At 32.2% G+C, this 23,284-nt stretch overlaps 3 protein-coding genes across 3 annotated transcripts in view; 2 read left to right on the forward strand and 1 right to left on the reverse strand.

Annotated features, from left to right (window-relative positions):
• The window catches only part of LOC113398427 (tetra-peptide repeat homeobox protein 1-like), a 306,660-nt gene extending 297,181 nt beyond the window's left edge, over positions 1-9,479 (forward strand). Inside the window, exons 2-3 of the mRNA XM_026637162.2 lie at positions 8,114-8,134; positions 8,386-9,479. Of these exons, the coding sequence (XP_026492947.2) occupies positions 8,120-8,134; positions 8,386-9,093 (723 nt within the window). The 5' untranslated portion in view covers positions 8,114-8,119 and the 3' untranslated portion in view covers positions 9,094-9,479. The remainder of the gene's footprint in view (positions 1-8,113; positions 8,135-8,385) is intronic.
• A 660-nt stretch (positions 9,480-10,139) lies between these two features.
• LOC113398428 (uncharacterized) lies at positions 10,140-16,517 on the forward strand. Its single transcript, XM_026637163.2, has 5 exons — positions 10,140-10,348; positions 11,170-11,264; positions 14,591-14,764; positions 15,373-15,523; positions 16,371-16,517. The coding sequence occupies exons 1-5, from the start codon at positions 10,339-10,341 to the stop codon at positions 16,493-16,495; spliced, it is 555 nt and encodes a 184-aa protein (XP_026492948.1). The 5' UTR covers positions 10,140-10,338; the 3' UTR covers positions 16,496-16,517.
• A 3,240-nt stretch (positions 16,518-19,757) lies between these two features.
• LOC113398429 (uncharacterized protein) overlaps positions 19,758-23,284 on the reverse strand; it is a 28,783-nt gene continuing 25,256 nt past the window's right edge. The window contains exons 3-5 of the mRNA XM_026637165.2: positions 22,123-22,290; positions 20,564-20,693; positions 19,758-19,875 (exon numbers count right to left, since the gene is read on the reverse strand). Of these exons, the coding sequence (XP_026492950.1) occupies positions 19,778-19,875; positions 20,564-20,693; positions 22,123-22,290 (396 nt within the window). The 3' untranslated portion in view covers positions 19,758-19,777. The remainder of the gene's footprint in view (positions 19,876-20,563; positions 20,694-22,122; positions 22,291-23,284) is intronic.

Raw genomic sequence — 23,284 nt, forward strand, 5'->3', positions numbered from 1 at the left:
GTTGATCAATTGACACAATATATGTGGCATTCAATGTTAATATGGGATTTCTATTGTCTAATTATTGTGCGAACAAAGGAATCTAACTATTCCTTAGTTGTTGAAAGACAAAAGACATAACTTCGGTAATATGAGTTCTTTGAGCAGGTATTTTGATTGTCTGTCTGAATATTGCTTACCAAATGTGACCAAATTATTTTTGCTACTAAAACAAGTCTTAACGCAACTTTGCTTGATCACGATGTTCGTAGATATTGGATTAGCCGTTACTGCGCTAATAAGTTGACCAGTTTATTTTGCTGTATTTCGCTTTGTGACTGTGTCTGGCTCACTCATACTCAATAGGAACGCATTAAGATATAGTGTTAATGTTTGGCGGTAGGATAGGAAGCGTTATATCAATGATCGACAATAGAAGAATGGCCTTAACACCAGCGTTTTAGGAAGAAATAAATTGTACATGTAGTTGAGGTTAATATTTTTTAATTTTATATAGTGGTATTAAAAATGTATTTATAATAGACACATTTCATTGTAAGTATTATGAATCTCTTTAAGATAATATCTTTATTAGAAGAGATTTTCCTTATACGTTGATTGTTACTGGCTGAAGTATTTGAAAGAAAAGTTTTATCTGAAAGATGAATAATTGATGTTAATTTAGTTTAGTAATTTTAGCCAGTTTTACTCCACCAATACAGTTCTCTTAAATATTATTAAGAACGAGTATGGCGTTACACAAACAAATAAATACCAAACAGCAATACATAGTATGTATTTTGGTTTGAAGATAGATGAGCCAGTGTAACTACAAGCACAATGGACCAAACATCTTAGTTCCCAAGCTTGGCGGAGTATTGGTGATATGAGTAATGATTAATATTTTGTGCAGTACGGGTTTATTGGCAGTGGTGACCACTTACTGTAACTTGGTGGTAGGGCTTTGTGCAAGCCCGTCTGGGTAGGTACCACCTACTCATCAGATATTCTACCGCCAAATAACAGTACTCTGTGTTGTTGTGTTCCGGTTAGAAGAGTGTGTGAGCCAGTGTAATCACAGGCACAAGGGACATAACATCTTAGTTCCCAAGGTTGGTGGCGCATAGGTGATGTAAGGAATGGTTAGTTTTTCTTCTTACAGCGCCTTTGTCTATGGGCGGTGGTGACTTACCATCAGGTGGCCCATAGGCACGTCCGCCAACCAATGCCATAAAAAAAAAATGTTGGCCCATGACTACATGACATAAAAAACAGACGCGACAACATCGGTATAATTGCTAAGACATAATACTTCTATCTATAAGTTCATTCACAGTCTTCAATGGAATGTCGTAACAACAGTTAGCTGTTAATCTGTTATGTCACTATTTGTATGTAAAACGCGTCAGACCTGATTATGTTCACATTATGTTGATGTTTTTATTGTCTACTGATCTGTAACTTGGCTAGCCTAGTGTGACCTAGATTATAATGCCGGTGATCCAAAAGTTCTAGCTACGAACCCTAGTCGTTAATAGGTTATAGGGTTGTTCTATCCTGCGTTCTAGAGATTGGCAGTCATTACTCACCCGTGCCTCGGATTGCACGAAAAGTTGGTGGTCTTTTGTTTGAATTCTTTCAGGTCAGGTTGAATTTCCAAATTATTGGGTAACAATGATCGAAACAAAATAAATGTACAGAAATTACGAAAATTATAAATTGAAAAAGGTCATATCGCTCAGTGAGCGATGTACCTATTCTGAATATCCAAACAATCTTTTAAAATATTATATTATAAATAAAAATGTTACAGTATCGAAATAAAATAGATGTATTAACTCAAAAAAGCCTCCGCGATAAAACATTAATTAAACTATAATTGTACGCTGATAGTTTAACGTGCGCTTTTGTGAATGAACAGATCTCTCTTCGTATAGATTTGAAAACAATTTCATGGACATTAGTAATTATTTAGGTTATTTAGGTAAAATATATTTACGATACAATATGAGTTATTTTTAATAATAGTTTTAAAACAAATTATATATAACAGCAAACACATATTAGTATTATATTACTATTACATTCGTATTTATATCACATAAGTAATATTGTTCCATCCTAAATCCAAGTGCAGCTGATTCAATAAACACACATTAAAATGTCAGTGGCGTCACTTAACAAAACCCAACCTTTTCCGGCGGCTAACTGCAGGTTACGTAGCTGGAATGTCGGTCTGTCTGTTCGCTAATAAGGTTAAAAGATTTCCCGTTCGCTTTTTTCTACAAGCCTGTGATTCCTAGAAGTCGCTTCCATGTAATTCCATTACATTATAATGTAGGTTACATTTTAATTTATAAAAAGGTTTGGTTACTTGAGCTTGGTTACATAAGTACATGTCTTTGGAAGTTTATTTCATGTGATACAAAAACAGAGATTACTTGTATTTTTTTAGGGATGGGCCAAAATTCGTTTTACATTTGTTTTAAACGAATTTCGGCAGCTTGAACTGAACTTCGACATTCGGTGCAAGTAAAATAAAATACCTACTTGCACTATTTTGACTGAAATGAATATGTGATTAATTTCATACTATCTATTATAACTTTAAAATAAAACTACTAAACTACTCATGGTAATTTATTTTAGTAGGAACAAGTAACCTTGACGTGCTATGTAATAAAAAATAAATTATTTTAATTTATATAATATACAGGATTATTTGGAAAGCATTAATAACCTCCAAGATACTGATTTTAGTGCTCAAATGTCGCTCAAATGTCTCGCGCTAACTCTTGAGATAGTGCGGCGAAATTGAACCGAAGTTATATCCACCGAATGTCTGGCCGAAATGTTGGTTCAATCCACTTTCGGCCCATCTCATTTTTTTTTTATACATTAACGTATTTTTTTAATAATAATGCATCGTGATAATTGATGGCACACTTATTTTATTGAAGTCACTTCTAAGTTGTTTACAAATTTTCGAAAAGTTAGAATATATTATTTCATCTCTAAGTTTTGATCTGAAGTTTTTTTTTTACCTTTTAAATAATTATACTAAAGCTAACCTGATTTAACATTTATGTTTATAACTTAAGATAATTAAATATTTGTGTAAACGCTATTTAATTTTTTATATAGTTTTTAGTTGTTTATTTAAATATTTCGATTATTTTTTGAGATATCACAGCGATTTTTTTTAAATAATAATAAACTATATAAATATGATCGGATAATCGTAAGCTCTGTTAGTTTATAATAAATCTATGGAATGTTAATAATCTGGGTCAATGTTGCCATGACAATATTTTATAAACTTTGATATTTACCTTATTTTTATTCTGCAAAGATTTTTGCGACATGCAATAATTTACGCATCTATCTTTTGACATTGCGAGTTGACGTAATTTAAAAAAAAAAGTAGGCTGTCGACCGAGTGATCTCGTTTTGTTTAATAATAGAAATTCAAAGACGCGCGCAAATACGCGACTGATTTTTAAAGCAAAACTATACATTACACCATATCAATTCAAATGTATTTTGGTTAAACAGAATAATATATTGTAATTTAAAGATTTACAAAAAGCAAAATAAATGTAAATAAAAATATTGCATTAATGGAACTTAAAAAAGAAATATTTAAATATACAGTATATACAGTTCATTAATTTAATTTTAAAAACAAAAAATATAAAGATAAGTGTAGAGTCAGTATTTTATATTCGAAGGATGTTTTTCGTGATAGATTTAAACACATAAATTGTAGGATCGTCTTAATATTACTTTTAACGGCTTTGAACAGCTTTTAATATCACGATGCTCCATTTTGGAATTCTAGACACACGTGGACGAGGGGCAGATTGACATCTGAAACATGCAGGTTTGCTCTGGTTGTTTTCTTCCACACTAGATAAAATATATATAATAAACAAAAATTAAGCACACGGCAACTGAGTGGTGCCTGAGTTTGACTCCGAATTATTGGCTAAGATTCACGTGTTTCAGAACTGGCCCCGCTCGGATCACTGATATATCATTACAAATAAATAATATAATCATTTATATGTTATCTACTTTAAATATTGTATTCTCTATAGTATCGGTGAGGACTTAGCGATCAGTAATAAAGGTCTATGCCAATAATATACACGAGTTCTCTTTGCTAATACAGTTGACTTAGAATAATTACTGAGTATCTTGCATGTTTTTCTGGGAATAATCTGCATTTCGAAGCGATCGCGAGCGACTATATAAAATTAAGACTTAAAAGCAACAAAATAATTATATAATTTCATAATTATTTAGTAAAATATAATTTCAAACCGAAATAGAACTAAATAATATCTGGGCCACCGTTACTAGTGCTCTGACAACAAATGGCTTATCTATGAGATAAGTTGACCAATCGACGTTGTGTTGACTTAATAATAAAATATATTAATTAACGAGTCCCGGCTTCACACGGGTACAATAGAGGTACATATGCAATTTTTAGATTAAAGAATAAACATAAAAAGAAAATATCTTGTCTTTTTTTGGCTAGGAAAATATAAATTCTTGGATTTTCTATTATATGCGTGTATTATCAGTGCCGGCATTAGGGGGCGGCGCGATGGGGCATCGAGGTATAGAGTCTCCTGCCTCCTGTCTCAATAACGCATCCAACTAAAAGGTCACCCTTGATGACCTTCCCAGTCCGTCCATGGTCCGTCCCATAAAAGGGCGCAGAAAGTATGTCCAGTACGAAGTGCCTAGATGTTATAGGCTGGCCCTGTGTATACACAAATAAACCTTCCTCTTGAATTACTCTGTTTATTGATAACAAAAACTCGCATCGTTTAAAATATCGAAACGTCGATCGCAGGGAAGCGACTTTGTTTCATACTATATAGAGATATAACTGTCGGATTTCAAAGAAATATATTAATTATATTTTTCATTTATAATTGTTATACATAATATATTTGGGGTAAAAAAAAAATTAAATCTTTTTTTCACTCATTTTATTTGTAAGTTTAGTATTGTACGTTTACAATACAATAATTGAAATGTCTATCTGTAATGGCTTTGATTCACGCTGCATTTAATTTCGACAGAGTTTACGCAAATTTAAGGCATTCGTGTGGACGTCGGTGGTTCGATGCATATTTATGAGAGCTTTCTTGATAGTCTAAGCTCTGACTGTGGTAAATGAAATATCATTTGGCTACCCTGTACATTACATATATAATTATACACTTACATTTATTTATATATGTATAAGAAAAGTATTTATTTTATTAGTTACTCAAGTTTCAATATATTTTTATATTTGGCAATAGTTTTGAACAAGTACTAGATTCAATTGATGACAAAAAATATCAAAGCAATTAAAGTTACATATTTATCTTAATATGTTACCTATTTAAGAACGCCAAAATGATCTCATATTAAAAATATAAAAAGGTCAAAAATCAATTCGATAATGCAACTTGGTATTAGCATCTCATTAAGTAAGAAAGTGCAATCTATGGATAAGAAATAAAAATGGTTATTTATTTAAAGAAGTACTCTTCATGTATATTCTTCAGGCACTCGTCTAATTGACACAAAACTATATAGAGTTATATCGATAAATCCCTTTTTAAAATAACTTAAGAGGAAAAGGAACAACACATTTAGGCTGTTATCTAGTATTTTACACATTGTAGTTACAATAAATACTAATATCAAGGTGCACTTACATTACATTACATAGGCAATTTTTGGAGCAATCTCCAGGAATTCCTATAAAAATTATTTGGCAGTATTGCTTTTGATTACTCCATATTTCTTAATGTCGGTGATACGAGTTTCCAGTGAGAGTTTCCGAATATACAGTGGGCAAGGTAATTTAAGTCTATTTTAAATTTTCTCGCTAGCAATTCTCTATTAATCTTCAACTTCTTTAGTTACTATTTACAATATTTAGTGATCATTATTAGTCTCCCGCCATTAAGCCTACTATAACATAGCCAGCCATCTGGCGTATTGTTAAATATTATATATATTCAAAGACAATGGGATTTAGACATAGACAATTTTAACACTTTTTACTGATATGTAATATTCCTAACAGATAAGTTAACACATTGCACGATGAAGCCTCGTACTACGAAAGTCATTGAGAGATATTTGAAATTCCGGCATCAATCATGCTACGGATGAATTGAAATATCACCGCCCGCCTTGTAGGGAATCCTTCGTTTGGCAACTGTTCAAATGTGTTACGTTGAGAGGAAAGTTTTAAATTTTGAGTACCATTTAGAATGACTTATTCCTATACTAGACTCTTTCTGTAGATATGCTTGAAAATGCTACAGTTTTTGTATTAGGAACTTAAAAGTATTTATTTATTATTGACTAGATGTCAGATTTTTTTTATGTAAATGTTAAGTTAGTCCTAATCCTGGTGCCTATCCATATCACGATTAAAAATATTAATTACTAAATGAGACATAATAAGTCACTTATGAGAACAATAGAAGAATCAATATACAAAATTTCCAACATCAATCAATATAAGATGGAAAATGACGTAACATATTACTTTCTTAAAAAAAAAAAATCCGGACTTCAGAAAATTTTTAATTATATTAATTTCGAAATTAAGAATTTTAATGCTTTGGATTATGTATTTCAAATGAAACAAAATTGCAATAATAATAAAATACTAACGAAAGATTATTTGAAATGTTAAATGTTAATCATCTTGAAAACTGTACAATGTAAGTTATGTAGATGATATATACATATATATATATAAAATAAATATTAAAAAATGTCTTTTATTTCTTGCCTTAAATACAAATTTCTTAATAATAAATAAGTTTCTTAATTTAATTTTATTTATTACAGTAGTTTCCCTATTCTAATTGATTTAATTTACTTTACTTATTTAATTAATAGCTATAACTCTAAATAAATTTAATTAATTGCCTCCTCCAAAGACTGTCATTGTTCCCTGTTGAGTTATATTTGACCCCAGCTTGGGCCAGCAATTCCTCTAATATTGTCGTCCCATCGTGTTAGTGGTCTTCCTCTGCCCCGATTTCATAGCGGGCCTTTCCAGAATTTCTTTCTTTAGCAATATATATATATATGGAGTTACATTTTTTCCATCTGTCAGATTTAAAAATCCAGAATTTTAAACGGAATGATTAATGTAAATTGCTTTGGAATTATTAGTTACACTGAAATGTATCGGCAACTCGCAATATAATAATAAAAATAAATTCGAAGAGATTAACCATTTTCGAACTAAGAAACCGACCAAATATAGTAATTGAAAAAGTTCCATGAGTGTACTATTTTGTACTTGGATCTTAAAAGGAGATCTAGGTAGACCGAAAACAACTTAATAATAGAATATTATATAACACCGATTACGAGCTATTACGTTTACATCAGGTCTGGATCTAGACCTGTTTTGCCTTTGTAAGTGCTCTTTGATACGAGCATAAGTTGATAACAGGTATGGGATTATATCGAGCTGTTAGCACCACCGAGGTAAATTAAATTTTTCAATAATCGATTTTTGTATTTGTCCGTTACATTTGAACTTTGATCAAGTTACTTGAATTTTTTTAATTTTATAATACTTGATTTCTTTAGTTATTTAAGTTTTATGTGGTTTAACTGTGAACTGTCCGGATCAAATTACAGCTACGGAACCTTATCTCAACGATTAATATTAATTAATTATAATGTTTCCCGGAAATATTATAGTGCACGTGTGCGCACCAATTTAGATGCAATCTCACTTTCTTCCCTATCACAGTCTCATTGGCCGTCGAACTGATTTACTTGATACAAGAGTGCAATACTTAATCACTTTTGGCCCTACTAACAATTACTAAGAACGGTCTGCGAGGAATAAAATCACGAACCTATAATTTATTATATGTTTCACAATTTTTATGTCTCCTTTAGTCGTATCAGCTAATATAGATATCTGATTTTCCTGCTTTCTTTGATCAGTAGGGTTTAAATGAATCTTAAGAGTTCCTGAACTAGCCTCCGACCGACGCTCACATGTCGTATAAATACCATTACATTTATGCGTCACACCACTTACCTGCGAAGCTTCAATTACATCGGACTTAAAATATACTGTAAAATGTCGCGTTTTATAGTAAGTAGTAGCAGTAGTAGTTTTATTGTATTATTTATTAAATAATGATATATCATCATAAGCATTATGAAAAATATTTGATAGAAGAAGATTTAATACTATCCTTTATATTGTTTAAATATTAAGTTTTTAATAGCTAAAATGTAACAATGATTTAAAAAAGTTACAATATGTTCAATTCTATAATTGCCATCGAAATAATTTAATAGAATCATGTGATTTATTATTAAATATATTTTATACAATTTCAGGTCTTAATATGTTTGAGCTTCGTGCTTGCACAAGTTAAAGCAGAGACAAAGAAAAGAGAAGCATCTGCATCCTACTCTATTCCAACGCGGCACACCTACTCCGAGTATCACAATAGAGTCCCGATCCCAATTCCTCATCCCGTCCCAGTAAGTGTTCCTAGACCTGTACCAGTAGGTGTACCAGTTGCAGTACCAGTGGACAATCCACGCCCCGTCCCAGTTGCTGTTCCTCAACCGGTGGCTCAAATAATACCCAGACCGGTAGCGGTACCGATCAACCGTCCAGTACCATTGCCAGTCTCCCAGCCCGTTCCTGTTACTATTACACAGGGAGTTGGTATTCCAGTTCCCCAACCATACGCGGTCAGTGTGCCAGCTGCTGTTCCAGTCAGAGTGCCACAGCCGATTCCGGTACCGGTGGGCGTTCAAGCAATTGGGGGATATGGCGGTATTGGTTCCGGTGTATCAATTGGTGGTATCGGTTCCGGTGTATCAATTGGTGGTATCGGGTCTGGCTTGTCAATCAGTGGTATTGGCTCCGGCGTGTATGCTGGTGGATATGGATCCATAGGTGTTCCTGTATCTTCAAAAATCGTTTCATCAGTTTCAATAGCTCATCCATATATTTCTTCTGGATCTGTTCATGGGTCTGGCTATGGCGGTGGGTATCTGTCAGGAGGTCATGGAGTGTATGGCCACGGGCATTGATACCAATGAATAATATATTCAAAATGTCTGCCAAATATAGAGGCTCATTGTATGTTTTCGAATGTTTTAACTTTATATTGTAGTCCTATGGGGTATGTCCGGTTGAAGGTCCCTTATTTTTTATATCTAGTCCAAAGTCCATTATTATCTATGATGTATTTTTTAAGTGAATAATTAATTTGTATTGAATTAAATATTTAAATTGTAATAATACTGATTGCTCCGAAACAATGCTTGTATGGCAAGGACATTAATTCACCTTTATTTCTCATATTGTTTACCAATCAACGCTTTATTAGTACTAAGTTAATATTAATTTGTGTTAGACTTCTTACGGTATTGATTATTTTGTACATAAAAAATAATTATATAATACTACCCACCTTTGTGTGTATTTCATTTATTATTTTGACTGAAAAATAACCCAATTATTTTATAATAACAATTGTTAATTCAATTGTTCAAAAGCGGGTAGCTTATTTATTTTGGATCAATTAAAACTCAAAATATTGTGATGAGTCTCTAGCGATACACAATAACTTTTGTTTTCAAAGTGACAAAATCTTTGGTTACAACTAAGGATGTGTAATGAGTGCATTGTTTACGTAGTCACAGTAAGCTAATTTTTATACATCTTTAAACAGTTATAAAGTAATATTAAAAAACAACACAATACAACAAATATATTTACCACAGAAAATAAAATTATACGAATACATATGAAAAATAAAAAATTATCTAAAATTGATCCTTGTGGAACACCCATTTTTAGTATAGACTAAGAAGACTTTACTCCTTTAGTGTCAGTAATATAAAAAGTACAACGTAGTAGTACATAATTAGTATTCTTTATGTATAAATTTAAATATATATAATTTTCTGTTACCTAATTACATCCGTAGAAATCGATGTAGAATCGTTTTGCTTCAAACCGATTATCACAAATAAATAATTTACTTATGAAACTCGTCGGCTAGACTTATTTACTGCTCATCCAAAGTCTGTTAAATAAATAAAATTGAACAAACATTTCATTAGTTATTTATAAATATATGGTCTACGAATTCGGTTCCGTTTACGATAATACCCATTATCTTAAATGTGATTAGAATTTGTTTTGATAAGTTATCAGTGTCCATTGTTTGCACGGACGGGGATATCGTTTGAACCAGTAATAGTTGAAAATTACCTTGGGAAAGTGCCAAGACTAATTACGGGACGTGCTCGTGTTGTGAAAAGTGAAAAATGAAATCAAGTGAGTATACTCGTTTTATAAAAACTAAACGATTGAAAATAGTGTTTATTGCGTTCCATTAAGTGTATCGAGTTCATTATTTATTTATGATAATGTCTTATCTTAAAAGTAGATTGTATAATATGATCCACAAGTGATACAGCGTTTGCAATAGTAAGAAGTGTATGACATCACGCATGGATTCAATCCAAATATTTTCGACGCATTCAAATAAATTCCAATGACGTAAATAAAAAAAGACTCCAAATAATGTTATCAAGTTAATAATTATGTTATTTTGAAAAAATCTAAAATACGTGATAATCCAAAAATGGTTCACTTTTGCATTATGCATATGGGGGTTAAAATTATCGCAAATAGTCACCCCTATCACCTCCTAACGGGAATACGTCGAATTACCAATAACCCTGTATATAAATCAGTTAATACCTTAGAGCTATTTATCAAAGATTATGTTTTTTTCTGTGACATATAGTCATATGTAAAGATAACATAAATATTGTAAATTATATTAATATTGTGTAATACCTCAAAATTCTGGTTGATAATTTTAAAAAATCTAGTGGAAAAACATACCTTATGTGATCTGAAATTTGAAAAGGATTTCACGACTTTAGTTTCCATGTTATAATGAAATTTTTAATTAATTGGTATATCAATAATAACTAACAAATCGAATAATATTATACCAAATTACTTGTTAAATTTGGTTACAATAATATGTACGTATAATTCATTTTTTAAAAAAAAAATTGACATAAAGTAAGACTCTTACAAGAAGATGTACAATATAATAAAATACTACTAAATTGAATTTTCAGGATTTCCATTTTCATTAGAAAACATCCCGAGGCAGACAAGTTTTGCGTGCCTGTCTCTGAAATTTGGCAGCATATTATCTGCTCTTATTCTAATTGTAAGTAGAACGTATTTAAATATTCATTTCTAATCCTTTCGTCGCGCTCTTTTGTCATAGATATCATATATGACGTTATCATTACTTATAATAAATTTATTCATGTCCTTGACTACAAAAAAGTATCACTTGTTCAATTGTTGGCCAAAATATCAGACATAATACAATTTGGTTGAATTTTTAAGATAACGAGCAATTTGAAGGATATTTTCTCCCTAAATAAGATGTGCGTTGAAGCATTTAAGTGTGATGCTTGTGTTAATAGTGGGTACAACAAAAGTCTAGATGGACAGAAAATAATCCGTGCAATTTAAACTTCTTTCGATAGTAATTTAAAGAATAAATCTTACACGACGTATTCTTTTACGCAGCTTACGGTAGAGTGAACAGGCAGAAATCGTCACATGGAAAAGCGTTATCCTCCAGGCGATCATTCCCTCTCTTTCTATCGTATACCGTTTTATATTAGTCAAACTCAGTAGTGTCATTATTTTAACTCGCACAGTATTTTTAATAAGAATTTTATTACTTGTCATAATTATTCTCAAACATTGATAATTTATTTTATTGTATCTGTTATTTAATACACAATATATAGAAAGCAACTTCTTTCAAACCGGGTATCCCATGACACATATCCTTTTATAGATTTTTTTTTTATAGTCTGTAATATGCTTTCAATATTTTGATAATGCTGTATTACAGCTATGTATATCTATAGTCTGGATATTCTATATCTATAGGCTATCTACCTTGTTGCGTTTACGTGATTCAAGTATTTGACTTCGACTATTCCCCACAATAATAAAACTCAGCTTACCTTTTATATACATACCATCATATATATATGGTTACTATTGGCGCCGTAAGAAATTTCAATCATTCCTTACATCTCCGATGCGCCACCAACCTCGGGAATTTATTATGTCCCATGTGCTTGTTACGTTAACCTAAAACCGGAACACAAACAATTCAAAGTATTGCTGCTCTGTGGTACCATTCACTCATCATATAGTCATATGTTGCTGGTACCTACCCAGACGGGTTTGCACAACACTCTACCACCAAGTAAAAATTCGATCACGATTATATTCTGATCCAACTTCGACCGAATCGCAACTGAATCGTTGTGTAAGTCGAAGAGAAAAACGGATGAATGGCAACGATTACGTTTTGTTAGGAGGAAATGAATAAACACAATGACCACAACAACCGAAAATCCACAACAGCGCGATTTTTAAGACACTTTCTGCCTCGCACAACCACTCTGTGGAACCAACTTTCGCCGGCGGTTTTTCCGAACCGATACGACTTAGAAACCTTCAAGAAAAGAGCGTACACTTTTCTGAAAGGCCGGCAACGCACCTGCAAGCCCCCCGGTGTTGCAGATGTCCATGGGCGGTGGTAGTCACTTTCCATCATGTGAGCCTCCTGCTCGTTTGCCACCTCTTAATATAAAAAAAAAAAAAAAGAGTGCAAATTAAATGCAATAATCAAGGATGATTGATAATATTTTGACATTGAATAATTAAAGGTTATTATAATTATAACGTTTTACTGATAACAGAGATCGATGCCATTCATTCAATTCAAGTTTACCTAATTAACTACCTAATTGCTAATATCGATTTATTTATTTATTAGATATTATAATTATTTTTATTACATAACTTATTTTTAGTAAAATAACCTCTAATTTTATCTCCTCGCTCCTCGCTCCTTAAGTTATATCCTCCTTAAGTTATCCTTAAGATAATATTGATCACACTTTGTACCGGAATTGAATAACAGAAGAACTAATGATTGGGGTCATAGGTTGATACCGCATAATTTTCCTCAATTTTAAATTTTTATTTAATAATTTATATACTTGACTATTTATACCTATGTCTAAACCGGCTATTAATGCTGAGAACGCGACGAAAAAAGTAGTGGTCAACTATTGGCCACTAAATATACAATCACTAGTAAAGTAATATTATTTGCTACGCGGACCTGTCACGCACACTAAGATAATAAAGTTTACTCGTTTGTTTTGTAGTGCGACAATCTATATATATAAATAATCTAAGTTTATATATATATGGAGAGAAAAAATCTTACGTACGAAATTATTTTTCGTTACGTTACGTTACGTTTAAGTACGTAACGAAAAATAATTACAGATTTTAATTTGTCACTATTTTATTCTTAAATGTGTTATGGCGTACGATAAATTGTAGCCTAAAGTAATGTTAACGATAGTCTAGTAGATATATTACTTCAAATCCGGAGGTCCGAGATTTTAATCCGAGCCTTGTTATGAATTTAGTCTGTTGAATTTAGTCAATGATTTGGTCTGTTAAGCAATTTTACGTTTGAATATCGGAAGTGTACATTCATGAGTCTCGGAAAGGTCAAAAAACGTTGTTCCTGCCCATCATATCTCTCATCTAATCGCTGCCCTGTTGGATTGCTGTTATACCATATTATTCGAGCGAAGGAATGGAGTATACCTGTAATTATGCATGCATTGTGTCCCCGTGGGCTACATACACCATCATTTAAATTTTCTTAGGAATGGAACAGAAGCAATTTGCAGTTGGGAGCTAGTTATCTTATATTTTAAATTATTTGTTGGAAGTAGTTTATGCAAGCCTGTCTGGGTAGTGCTAACCTCTCATCACATATACAGCTACACAGCCATATTTTTATAAACCAGTTACTACGCGAAGAAGAGGACAAAGCCAATTAATTGCTAACATTGGTGGTGCATAGAAGATGTTAGGATGATTAATATTTTTTAGTGCCAATATCTATGAGACACCAATTATCAGTCTAATTGACAGAAGTGTTAACTTAAACTGTCCGAAATACGGCTAGAACCAGGGCCAGATCTACCATATGGCTTTTTGGGCTTCAGCCCAGGGCCCCGTGGATTCAAGGGGCCCCCAGCTAAGTCCAGTTAAAGTTAAAAATAGACTATAATGCGAAAGAATCCATAACTCTATTAAATTAAACTCGTAACAAGATCGTATGGTTTGCAGCCCTGCAAGTCCTGCAATTAATCAAACCCATTCAATTAATTTAATTCAAGTCTACGTTCAGATATGTCTTAGATGGGCCCCTGAGTAGTGTTATCCCAGGGCCCCCTAAACTTACGGTCCGGCCCTGGCTAACACTGTGGGTTAGAATGAGACAGGAGGAGCCTACTTACCGCTGCCGTATACGTAAGAGAAAGGGAAGCCAGACTGACGCCGTAACGCGTTACGTAACGAAGCGGTTTAACCTCCCAAAACAAGTTATCTCTTCAAAAATATATTATAATTTTGAATTTTGTATTTCAGCTGTATTCAATATTCGCCTTAGCACAATGTCTCGCTGCATTGAACGTGCTGCCGCTAGACTGGACTTCAGATGACATACAGAGCATGATGTCCACCGGCTTCGTCGTGGTCGTGACCATTGCGCACACTGTCACACTGTTCCTTAGCACATTAATGCTTATTGGAGTTTTAAGGGTAAGCAAGAAACAAGTCCTTAATTATGTAATATGTATATCTCTTTAGATAAAAACTTAGTGCTAATTCTCACTTCTCTAATCAAAAGCAGGTTGGTAGTTATGATTGTATTAGAATTTCAGCATATAACACATGGAGTTTTTCCAATGATAGCTTTATATTAACTCAATTATGTGATGTGATGTCTTATTAAACTATTAATGTATAAATATCTATAATAGGCGGTGGTTGACCTCTTACCATAGGATAACTCCCATAGGATGCCTACTGGCAAGCATGCCTTGCTAATCGAATATAATAAAAAACACTTAAAGTAGTATAGTATCGTTGGTTCTGCACCTGAGCTCTGTTTAGTCATGTTAGACTTCCGTCCTATCGGATTATGAGAGTCAGGGAATAAAGAGTAAAATATGTATATCCAACTGACGTTAAGTTTTGCAGCCGCAACTCCAAAACAGGGCGAAGCCTAAAATAGTTTTTGCCATATGATCGGCTATTTTTTAAAACAGATTAACTTATAAACAATACAACAAAGAAATCATTTAGAGTTAATTAAACTTTTAACTAAGGCTAATATTAAATATTATTTATGTTTCTGATATGACCAGGAAACAGCGAGTCTCATGAAGCCCTGGGTGATCTGGACTTCTCTCCAAGTGTTGGTTTCGGTGCTGGCGTTTGTATACTGGACCACCTTGACTATGATAAAATATAACGATAATTCACTTTTGATCTACGTGGTCGAGTTTTTAGGATTAAGTAAGTTTTTTTTTTTATTTTTATATATAATTACTTACAATATACAAGGCAAAAATGAAGCGAACGATTAATGACCATCTTTTAAAAGACAAAGCATGGTGCAAAAACTTAAGTGTTTAACAACATTTAACAGAATTTAACACTGATGAGTTAAATGTTTAACGTGAGATAATTATCGTTTAATAAATTTATTAACATAAGCATTGATAACATTAAGTGCTTATATATATACAAATATGAATTAAAAATAGTTACTGTATAAATGTTGACCGCGTGGAATGGTGGCAAGAATGCTAGCAGCATTTTCCCGTTGAATAGCAATTCCGATCCTCTGAGCTAAAAAAACGAACCAGCCCTCCTGTCGCCTGTGGAGGCAATAAGGCGAGGTTTATACTTTTGTTGAAGCTTTTGCACCATTACTCCAAGAGCCAAGTGATTATTATTGTGAGTTCAAGTGATCTCTATAGATCACTTGAACTAATTAAAAGCTTCTTATTATCTAGAGTACAATATATATTCAATAAATTAAACATATATTATGTTTATCAAGGCAATCCTTAGCATGTAATACAATTACTTCAAAATGAGAATATTTGCTTTCAATTTTAATTCAGGCGCTTAAGTTAAAGATCTAGGAAAACATGCTATATTAAAAAATATATGATATCATTCACTTTCATTTTAATAATGTAATAATTTATGCTCTACATAATTATTAGCATGAGTTTTTTTATCAATTTTGTAGAAAAAAACATGTAAATCTCGAACTCTTATAAAGTTTATTGTCAATAATTTATAAATATAATTAAAATTATTATTTAATAATGAACATGTTAATATTTTTCAGTGATTCGTTTCTACATGCTAATGATAGTGGCGAGCTTCTACAGGCAACTGGAGGAAAGGTTTATTGAAGAAACCAAACACCTAAGAGATTTAGTGAATAATGAAAATTGGTACAGCACAGCGTAATTTTTTTAGAATTTTATAAAATTTAATGTAAATAAACTGTTTTTCATTAAAAATTTAGATGTTTCATTTTATCGTGACTCCTTTCCAATGACGTGTTTCAATCTTTGCACCAAATTCAAACATCTTTATTCAACATAGAAGTATTACACTTTATTGTCAAAATTCAACCTCCGGTTCTAAAAGACACCTCAGACCGAGAAGAACTGGCGAAAGAAACTATGTATAATATCAGTGAGTTTTGTTAACAATGATAAATTATATGTTTTTAAAACATCCAGGAGACCAACTCATTCCCAAAAATCAACATACAAGAAGTTATGCGTATGTCATCGTGTATTTATTGTACAATCAAATATCATGCAATGTCGATAAATCCTCGCTATTGTAGCCGGCGGTTAAGGGGCTCAAACTGTCCCCCAAAAGCACGAGTTCCGTGACAAATTGTAAAGTGAATTTAATAATTATTATTTTAATTAAGTTGTTAAATAAAATGTGGTGAGCTTTTTGCGATTTATTTTGCTAAAACATCCTCTATGCGGAGTCAAGCCCTTCCAGACGACATTCCTCGATCCGCCACTATTATAATATAAAGCTTATGACTTCGATCAAAAATACCACAATGCCATTATTAATACCAGTAATTTTTACAGTTTCTGAAAACACACATATTGCGGTACGGTTGCGGTTAATACGTGGGCGCGATCGAAAATGAACTTAACTGAAATAAGACCCCAGTTTGAAATGAGACGTTATTTACTCGACCACCTTTGAGACAATATTTTTGTCATACATAATCTGTGGATAGATATTGTTTGAATTTATTTTTTATTAAATTTATTTGATGTTATAAAAGTTGTATTAATTTAACGTAAGATAATTGTAAGTTGATAATTAACAACCGTATATTGCTCAATTAAATTAATTGAACGAACACTTATTCGTTATCATACAAGAGCATTAAAAATATCTCCACTTTAATTTAATTTAATTTTTTACTTTTTTTTTTATTTTTAATATTTGCCGGAATAATATAATGTGGTTTATTTAATTAAATAATGATCATAGATTATATTTTTAATTATTTTTATACGGGATCGAGTACATAAATAAAAGTCGTCTTAGAATGATAAAGGATTGTTAAAAATAAAAGTTTATTAATTAAAAATATATTTATTTGGCGTATACTGGATAACATTAATAGTCTCTAGAATATAAAACAATAACGTATATTTACAAAATATATCTTTAGAAAAAATAATTTTACTTCATTTCATAATTATTTATATATCGTATATATGTATTACAAACTTGTAAGGTAACTGAAATATGAACAGTATAGTCTTTTTTTTTTAATAAATAGACCAATTTATTTAGTCTATCTATAATACTATGAGTATTCACTAATACCATTCGCGTAATGGAGTACTCTCTATAAAAAATAACATGTTTTTCCGATACTAAAAAGACCGACCTGTGCGTGCATTTAAGCAAATGTCACTCGGGATGATGTAAGGATTCTACAGATAACCTAAACATTCAATTCCGTTCGGGAATTTGACAGCTGTAATGGATTAAAGATTTCATACAGACGTGTACGCTAAAGATATTACACGTTTCTGAGGCGTCGCGTAAAGATATATAATAAATACTTCATGAATATTTATGTTATTTAAAAACAAAATCTAATATCTTCATTTACGTATTAAAGTTTAATTAATTACTCGTAAGGAGAGATAATGTTTTCTTTAAATTACGAGCAAATGTATCTTTTCTTATTTAAGAAGTAGATTTTTCAGCTTCTTCCACCAAAAATTCCCTTGCGTGTGTGTGTGTGTGCTTCCTTAACATAGTTTTATTTACCTTGACACAAGAATAATATCATACACAAAAATAAATTAAGTGGAAATTCAAGGGAGCTCTTGTTCGGATTGAAACCGCGATCGTAATTTTACGTGTTCAGACACACGTGTTCTGTCTGAGACACTGTCGGCTCCACGAAAAGTTAAAGTGTATATAATTCAGTTAAAAATACTATAAAAATAAAGCACTTTAATTTGGAATTCTTTATAGCTATTAATTTTAGCAACTTATCAACTAACTAAAGTTACTATCAAAACTATTAATATAATAAGGCACAATATTTACATGCGTTAAAGGACTCCCTTCGATAATTTAATAATTCGGATTTATAAATATATTTTTACTTTTACTTTTCGATAAGTTACGAATGCAAAAATTTATTTCAGAATAATTTACCGTTAAGTTTATTGGTGACAAATCTTTTTGTAGAGAACCTCTGGCGACCATTTTGAAAAAATCATAAATTTTATATAGAATGTTCGCAAGTGTTTTGTCATTAGCACCAAAATTGTGCAAATACTGGTTTAAATTTCAGTAGTAACACTCACCAATCGTACTAAAATTGATATAAAATAAATAAATGACTAATCTGAAGTATTATTTTAAGTTACCATCTAAAAAAAATAACATTTATAAAAATAAAATTGAACATTCGATCAAAAGTCTAAGTTAATTACAGATAAAATTCAAATCCATTTCTTTCAATGCTGTTTTTGATTATAAAATCTATCAAAACACATGTTCATAACCACAGGTTATAAAATAAAACAAAAGGCTGATGGTACGTGCGGAATATTAAAGTGAAGCAACGAAAGCGAATACAGATTCCTGGTAGCGCGGACACTAAAACATTAATAATTTAGATAATCAAATCGCACTCATTATTCCCGTTAGAGCGAAAGGACGCGTCTCTCTGATAATACGTCAAAATTGCAGTCCCTTAAATTATCAATTAAGCGAAATTCGCGAAAATTCGCGTCTATTCAAAAGATTTTTTTTGGAATTTCGAAACCTGTGACAGGTTTTGTTTTCATTTCATTTCATTGTAAACTGTCATTCATCTACATTTGGCGCCAAAATGATGAAACCTTATTTAAGAGTTTTTTTTTTCTTATACAGCCGTAGCACCGCTCTCTAACCGGCCAGTAACTTTTTTCCAGTCTCTAAAAGTAATTTGTTGTTAAATTGTAACAATTTAGTAAATAGCAATCATTAATCCTCTAAATTTTCTGCACATCTACTGCAGAACGGAACTCCTCAAAATGAGACCATAACCGATTTTTTACGTGCAGCCATCGTCCCATAACCTCTGGGACGAAAGTCGGCTTACGCTATGAATATATAAGATGACGTTATGATGACGGGAAATGACATTCGCTTTCGTTGGCGCCTTTCGTTTTGCAACCGGAGACCAGCGGGTCACTAGACGGAGCCCTGTTCCCGCGTGTACTTCACGACTCCATCGCGTTGCATTTTCACTATAGTACTCCAGATCAGGATCACGAGATAAATCTGTACCACTGAAACGTAGAGTTATATATATATACATATATGATTTTTTTTATAAAACGACATATTTGTTATCTGGTTTGATAAAATTGGTCACCACTGTCCACAGATATTGGCGCTGTAAGAAGTATTAACAATTCCTTACATCGCCAATGCCCGGCCAACCTTGGGAATATATACACTGGCTCATTCTCCCTTCAAACCAAAACACAATAAACCTTAATATTGCTGATTGGCGGCAGAATATGCATTGAGGGGGTGATAACTATCCACAAAGCAAGCAATAAATTAAAATAGATAGACAGAAAACATCTTTATTTGCCCGGACCGGATTCAGAAGTCTGCAAGCCCAAAGTACCTCAGTGGACCCTAATCATTTTCAAAATAATATAAACATTTTTTTGTTGCGTTTTTTTAATTTTTTACGAAAAAAATTGAATTCTATAAACTAATTATTTAGATATAGTATATAAAAAAATACACTTGTATTTTAGTATATCGACATATATGTATAATATTAGTCGTTTTTTTTTTAAGAAATCGATATCGGACGTAATTTACTATTTACTAACTTCCAGAAGAAGTATTTCATTAGTTTTCCGACCTTTCATTAGCTGCTTGGGGGGATTATCTAAGCAACGAAAACATTTTAGACGAGGTATGCATTAAGAATGATATTACAGATAATATTCAACTTACTCAGTTGGAACAATATCAGGAATAATTCACTGGCGGTCTCTCGAGTGAGGAAGGCGAGGCTGTACACGAAGCCAATCATTGAAAACACGATCTCGAAGTACAAGTAGATCTTCATCAGTAGTACATGTTTCTGGAAATAAAATTCGATCGTTTACTGAAAATTCATAAATATTAAATGAAATAGATTATTTTTTAATGTTTCAAGTCACTTTGTTCTCATACATAATATTTTTTTATAGTTTTCATAATAGGTTCGTTCGTGATTTTTGTTACCGCTGACATAACAATAAACGCTTTGTCAGGTATTAGTTAAATTATAAAACACATTTATATAATGAGCTTTTGATGATCTGAGAAAATTCCAGATTCCATGTGCTTCGACTTTAATGGAAGGAAAGCAGAGTAAATTGTAGACGAGCGAATACGCGACAAAAGGCACTTTTATTATAAATTTTATCATCGGCAATGTTGTTTTACTAGAGTAACGGATTCACATATTTTTTTTTTATAATTTAAGTAGACGAATAGTCGAATGGGTCACCTGGTGGTACGTGGTCACTCACTCTTCAAACCGGAATACAACAATAAAAAGTATTGCCGTTCAGCTACCCAGACGGCAGCACGAATCTCTCACCAAATATAAACGTTTAAAGAGTTAAATAATGGAAAATTCATTATTAAAGTCAATCAATTAAATTTCTAACCCTTAACGTCGTGTACCTAGGATATCAATAGAATTAATATATGATCTTCAAAAATACTGTGTTTTTAGTTAGGCAACCATCAATGTTTATGAGAAAGAATTAATTTTTTCTGTCTGAGAACTTATTTTTCTCAGCGTTGATTGTCCATTTGTTGAGAGAGATTATTTAGTGTAATATAACATCACGGTATGACCCACGACGCACGAGGTGTCAGAAACGTTTAACGCGTTTATAATATTCTATCTAATAGTATTAAATTAAATACATTATATATAATTATATATAATTAGCTATCGACCAAAGAAACGATGGATGGATTGCGTGAAAGACGATATGGTTGGAAAGAATGTTACTTGTGAGATGACGTCCGGCAGAGAAGTATGGAAGAGGATGACATGCTGCGCCGACTCCAAGTAAAATTGGGATAAGGGCAGGAGGACGATGATGACACTATATATAATATATTACTACTTATCTGGACATGTTCTAGTGGCGAAAGCAGTAAAGGTTTGCTTACCTTAGATTTTCATATTTTATGCGATTTGCTAATTGCTCTACTATATAATGTATTAAAACAGTTATTGATCTATCTTTCTTTATAGCACAATATTAGTGGACACATATGCCGAGATGACTCAGTGGTTGGAACGCGTGCTTCTTAGCCTTTAATTGCGGGTTAAATTCTATGATTAAAACGCCATTTTTCACACATATACAAATACACACACACAGATAAATAAGATCTCGACCAATGAATGATATGAGAATTCAAGGTCAAAGTTGTTACACCTCCTACCATTGACATTGATTGCAGCTTTATTGTACAATTATTGTATGACTTTAAGTAAATCTCACCATATGCAATGCAACTATGAAGACTACGGTCATTCCGACCTCCAGCACGAGGGCGGTGGTGTCGGCGATCAGGCGTGGATACTCCGACCCATCTTGCATATCAATATTCGTGTTTCGGATCGCTGAGATGTATATAGAAAGCAGTGACGTCACAGCTAGAGTAAGCATCTGGAATTGAAAAAATATTATGTAGAGTTTATACTAAAATATTACAGATTAAAAAAAACAGTTTTAAAATATTCGTGTTGTTGATGATTGATGTATCAAATTTAGACCAAAGAGGTATTATATAAAAAATGATAAAAAGTAAATATTTTTTTGAAGTGATATAATTGTGATTCTATCATTCCATTTTTAAAATTTGCAGAATGGCAAGTCGAATTTTTATTATTAATAATGCATACGACTACCTATTAAGATAGAATAACATACAGTAGAGAAAATCGAGCAAAAGCAGTTTGGCATTGCTATCATCCGACATCCGATTTTTTATTTATGTCTAGATAACACGCTTCGATTGTCAACTTCCGTAATGTCGTCATAACATATCCGTTACCAACCGGGATTCTCCCAGAATATTGCTCACATTCCGGGATGTTACCGGTTATCAGGCCCATGGGAAGCCCTGGCCTCGATTGGCACTAAATTAAAATCTGGCTTAAATTTTAATTCATGAAAATCTGGATAACCCAATCTAAAAACATTTTCCGTCACAAGCCCTATAATTAAAACTCTCTCGATTCTTTCGAAACTTAGAAGTAATTTAGTCCTTTTTATGGTCCAACCCCAACATTAACTCATAGTCAACAACTATCTCAACTGTACTCTATCTTTATAGACTCATATAAACAAAATTGGTCAAGCACGTAAAGATCACGGCTTAAAATCACCATGAATGCCATTCCATTTCCAAGGTTGATACTTCCATAGAGATCGTCAGGCGTGTACCAAATACCTATACAAACGCATCGTATTCAGAACAAATGTTCATATATCTGTGTTACATCTATTATTGTCTACGACACCAACCACAGAAATGTCCAAAAAATGCTGCTAACGTGCTTGCCATCATTCCACGCGGTCATTTATAGTGACACGTAATTGATGAATTAGAATATGTTCTTTTTAATATTTAATGCCTTAATGTAAATAATTAATATGT

This window comes from Vanessa tameamea, chromosome 15 (assembly GCF_037043105.1).
Source record: "Vanessa tameamea isolate UH-Manoa-2023 chromosome 15, ilVanTame1 primary haplotype, whole genome shotgun sequence".
Lineage (NCBI taxonomy): Eukaryota > Metazoa > Arthropoda > Insecta > Lepidoptera > Nymphalidae > Vanessa > Vanessa tameamea.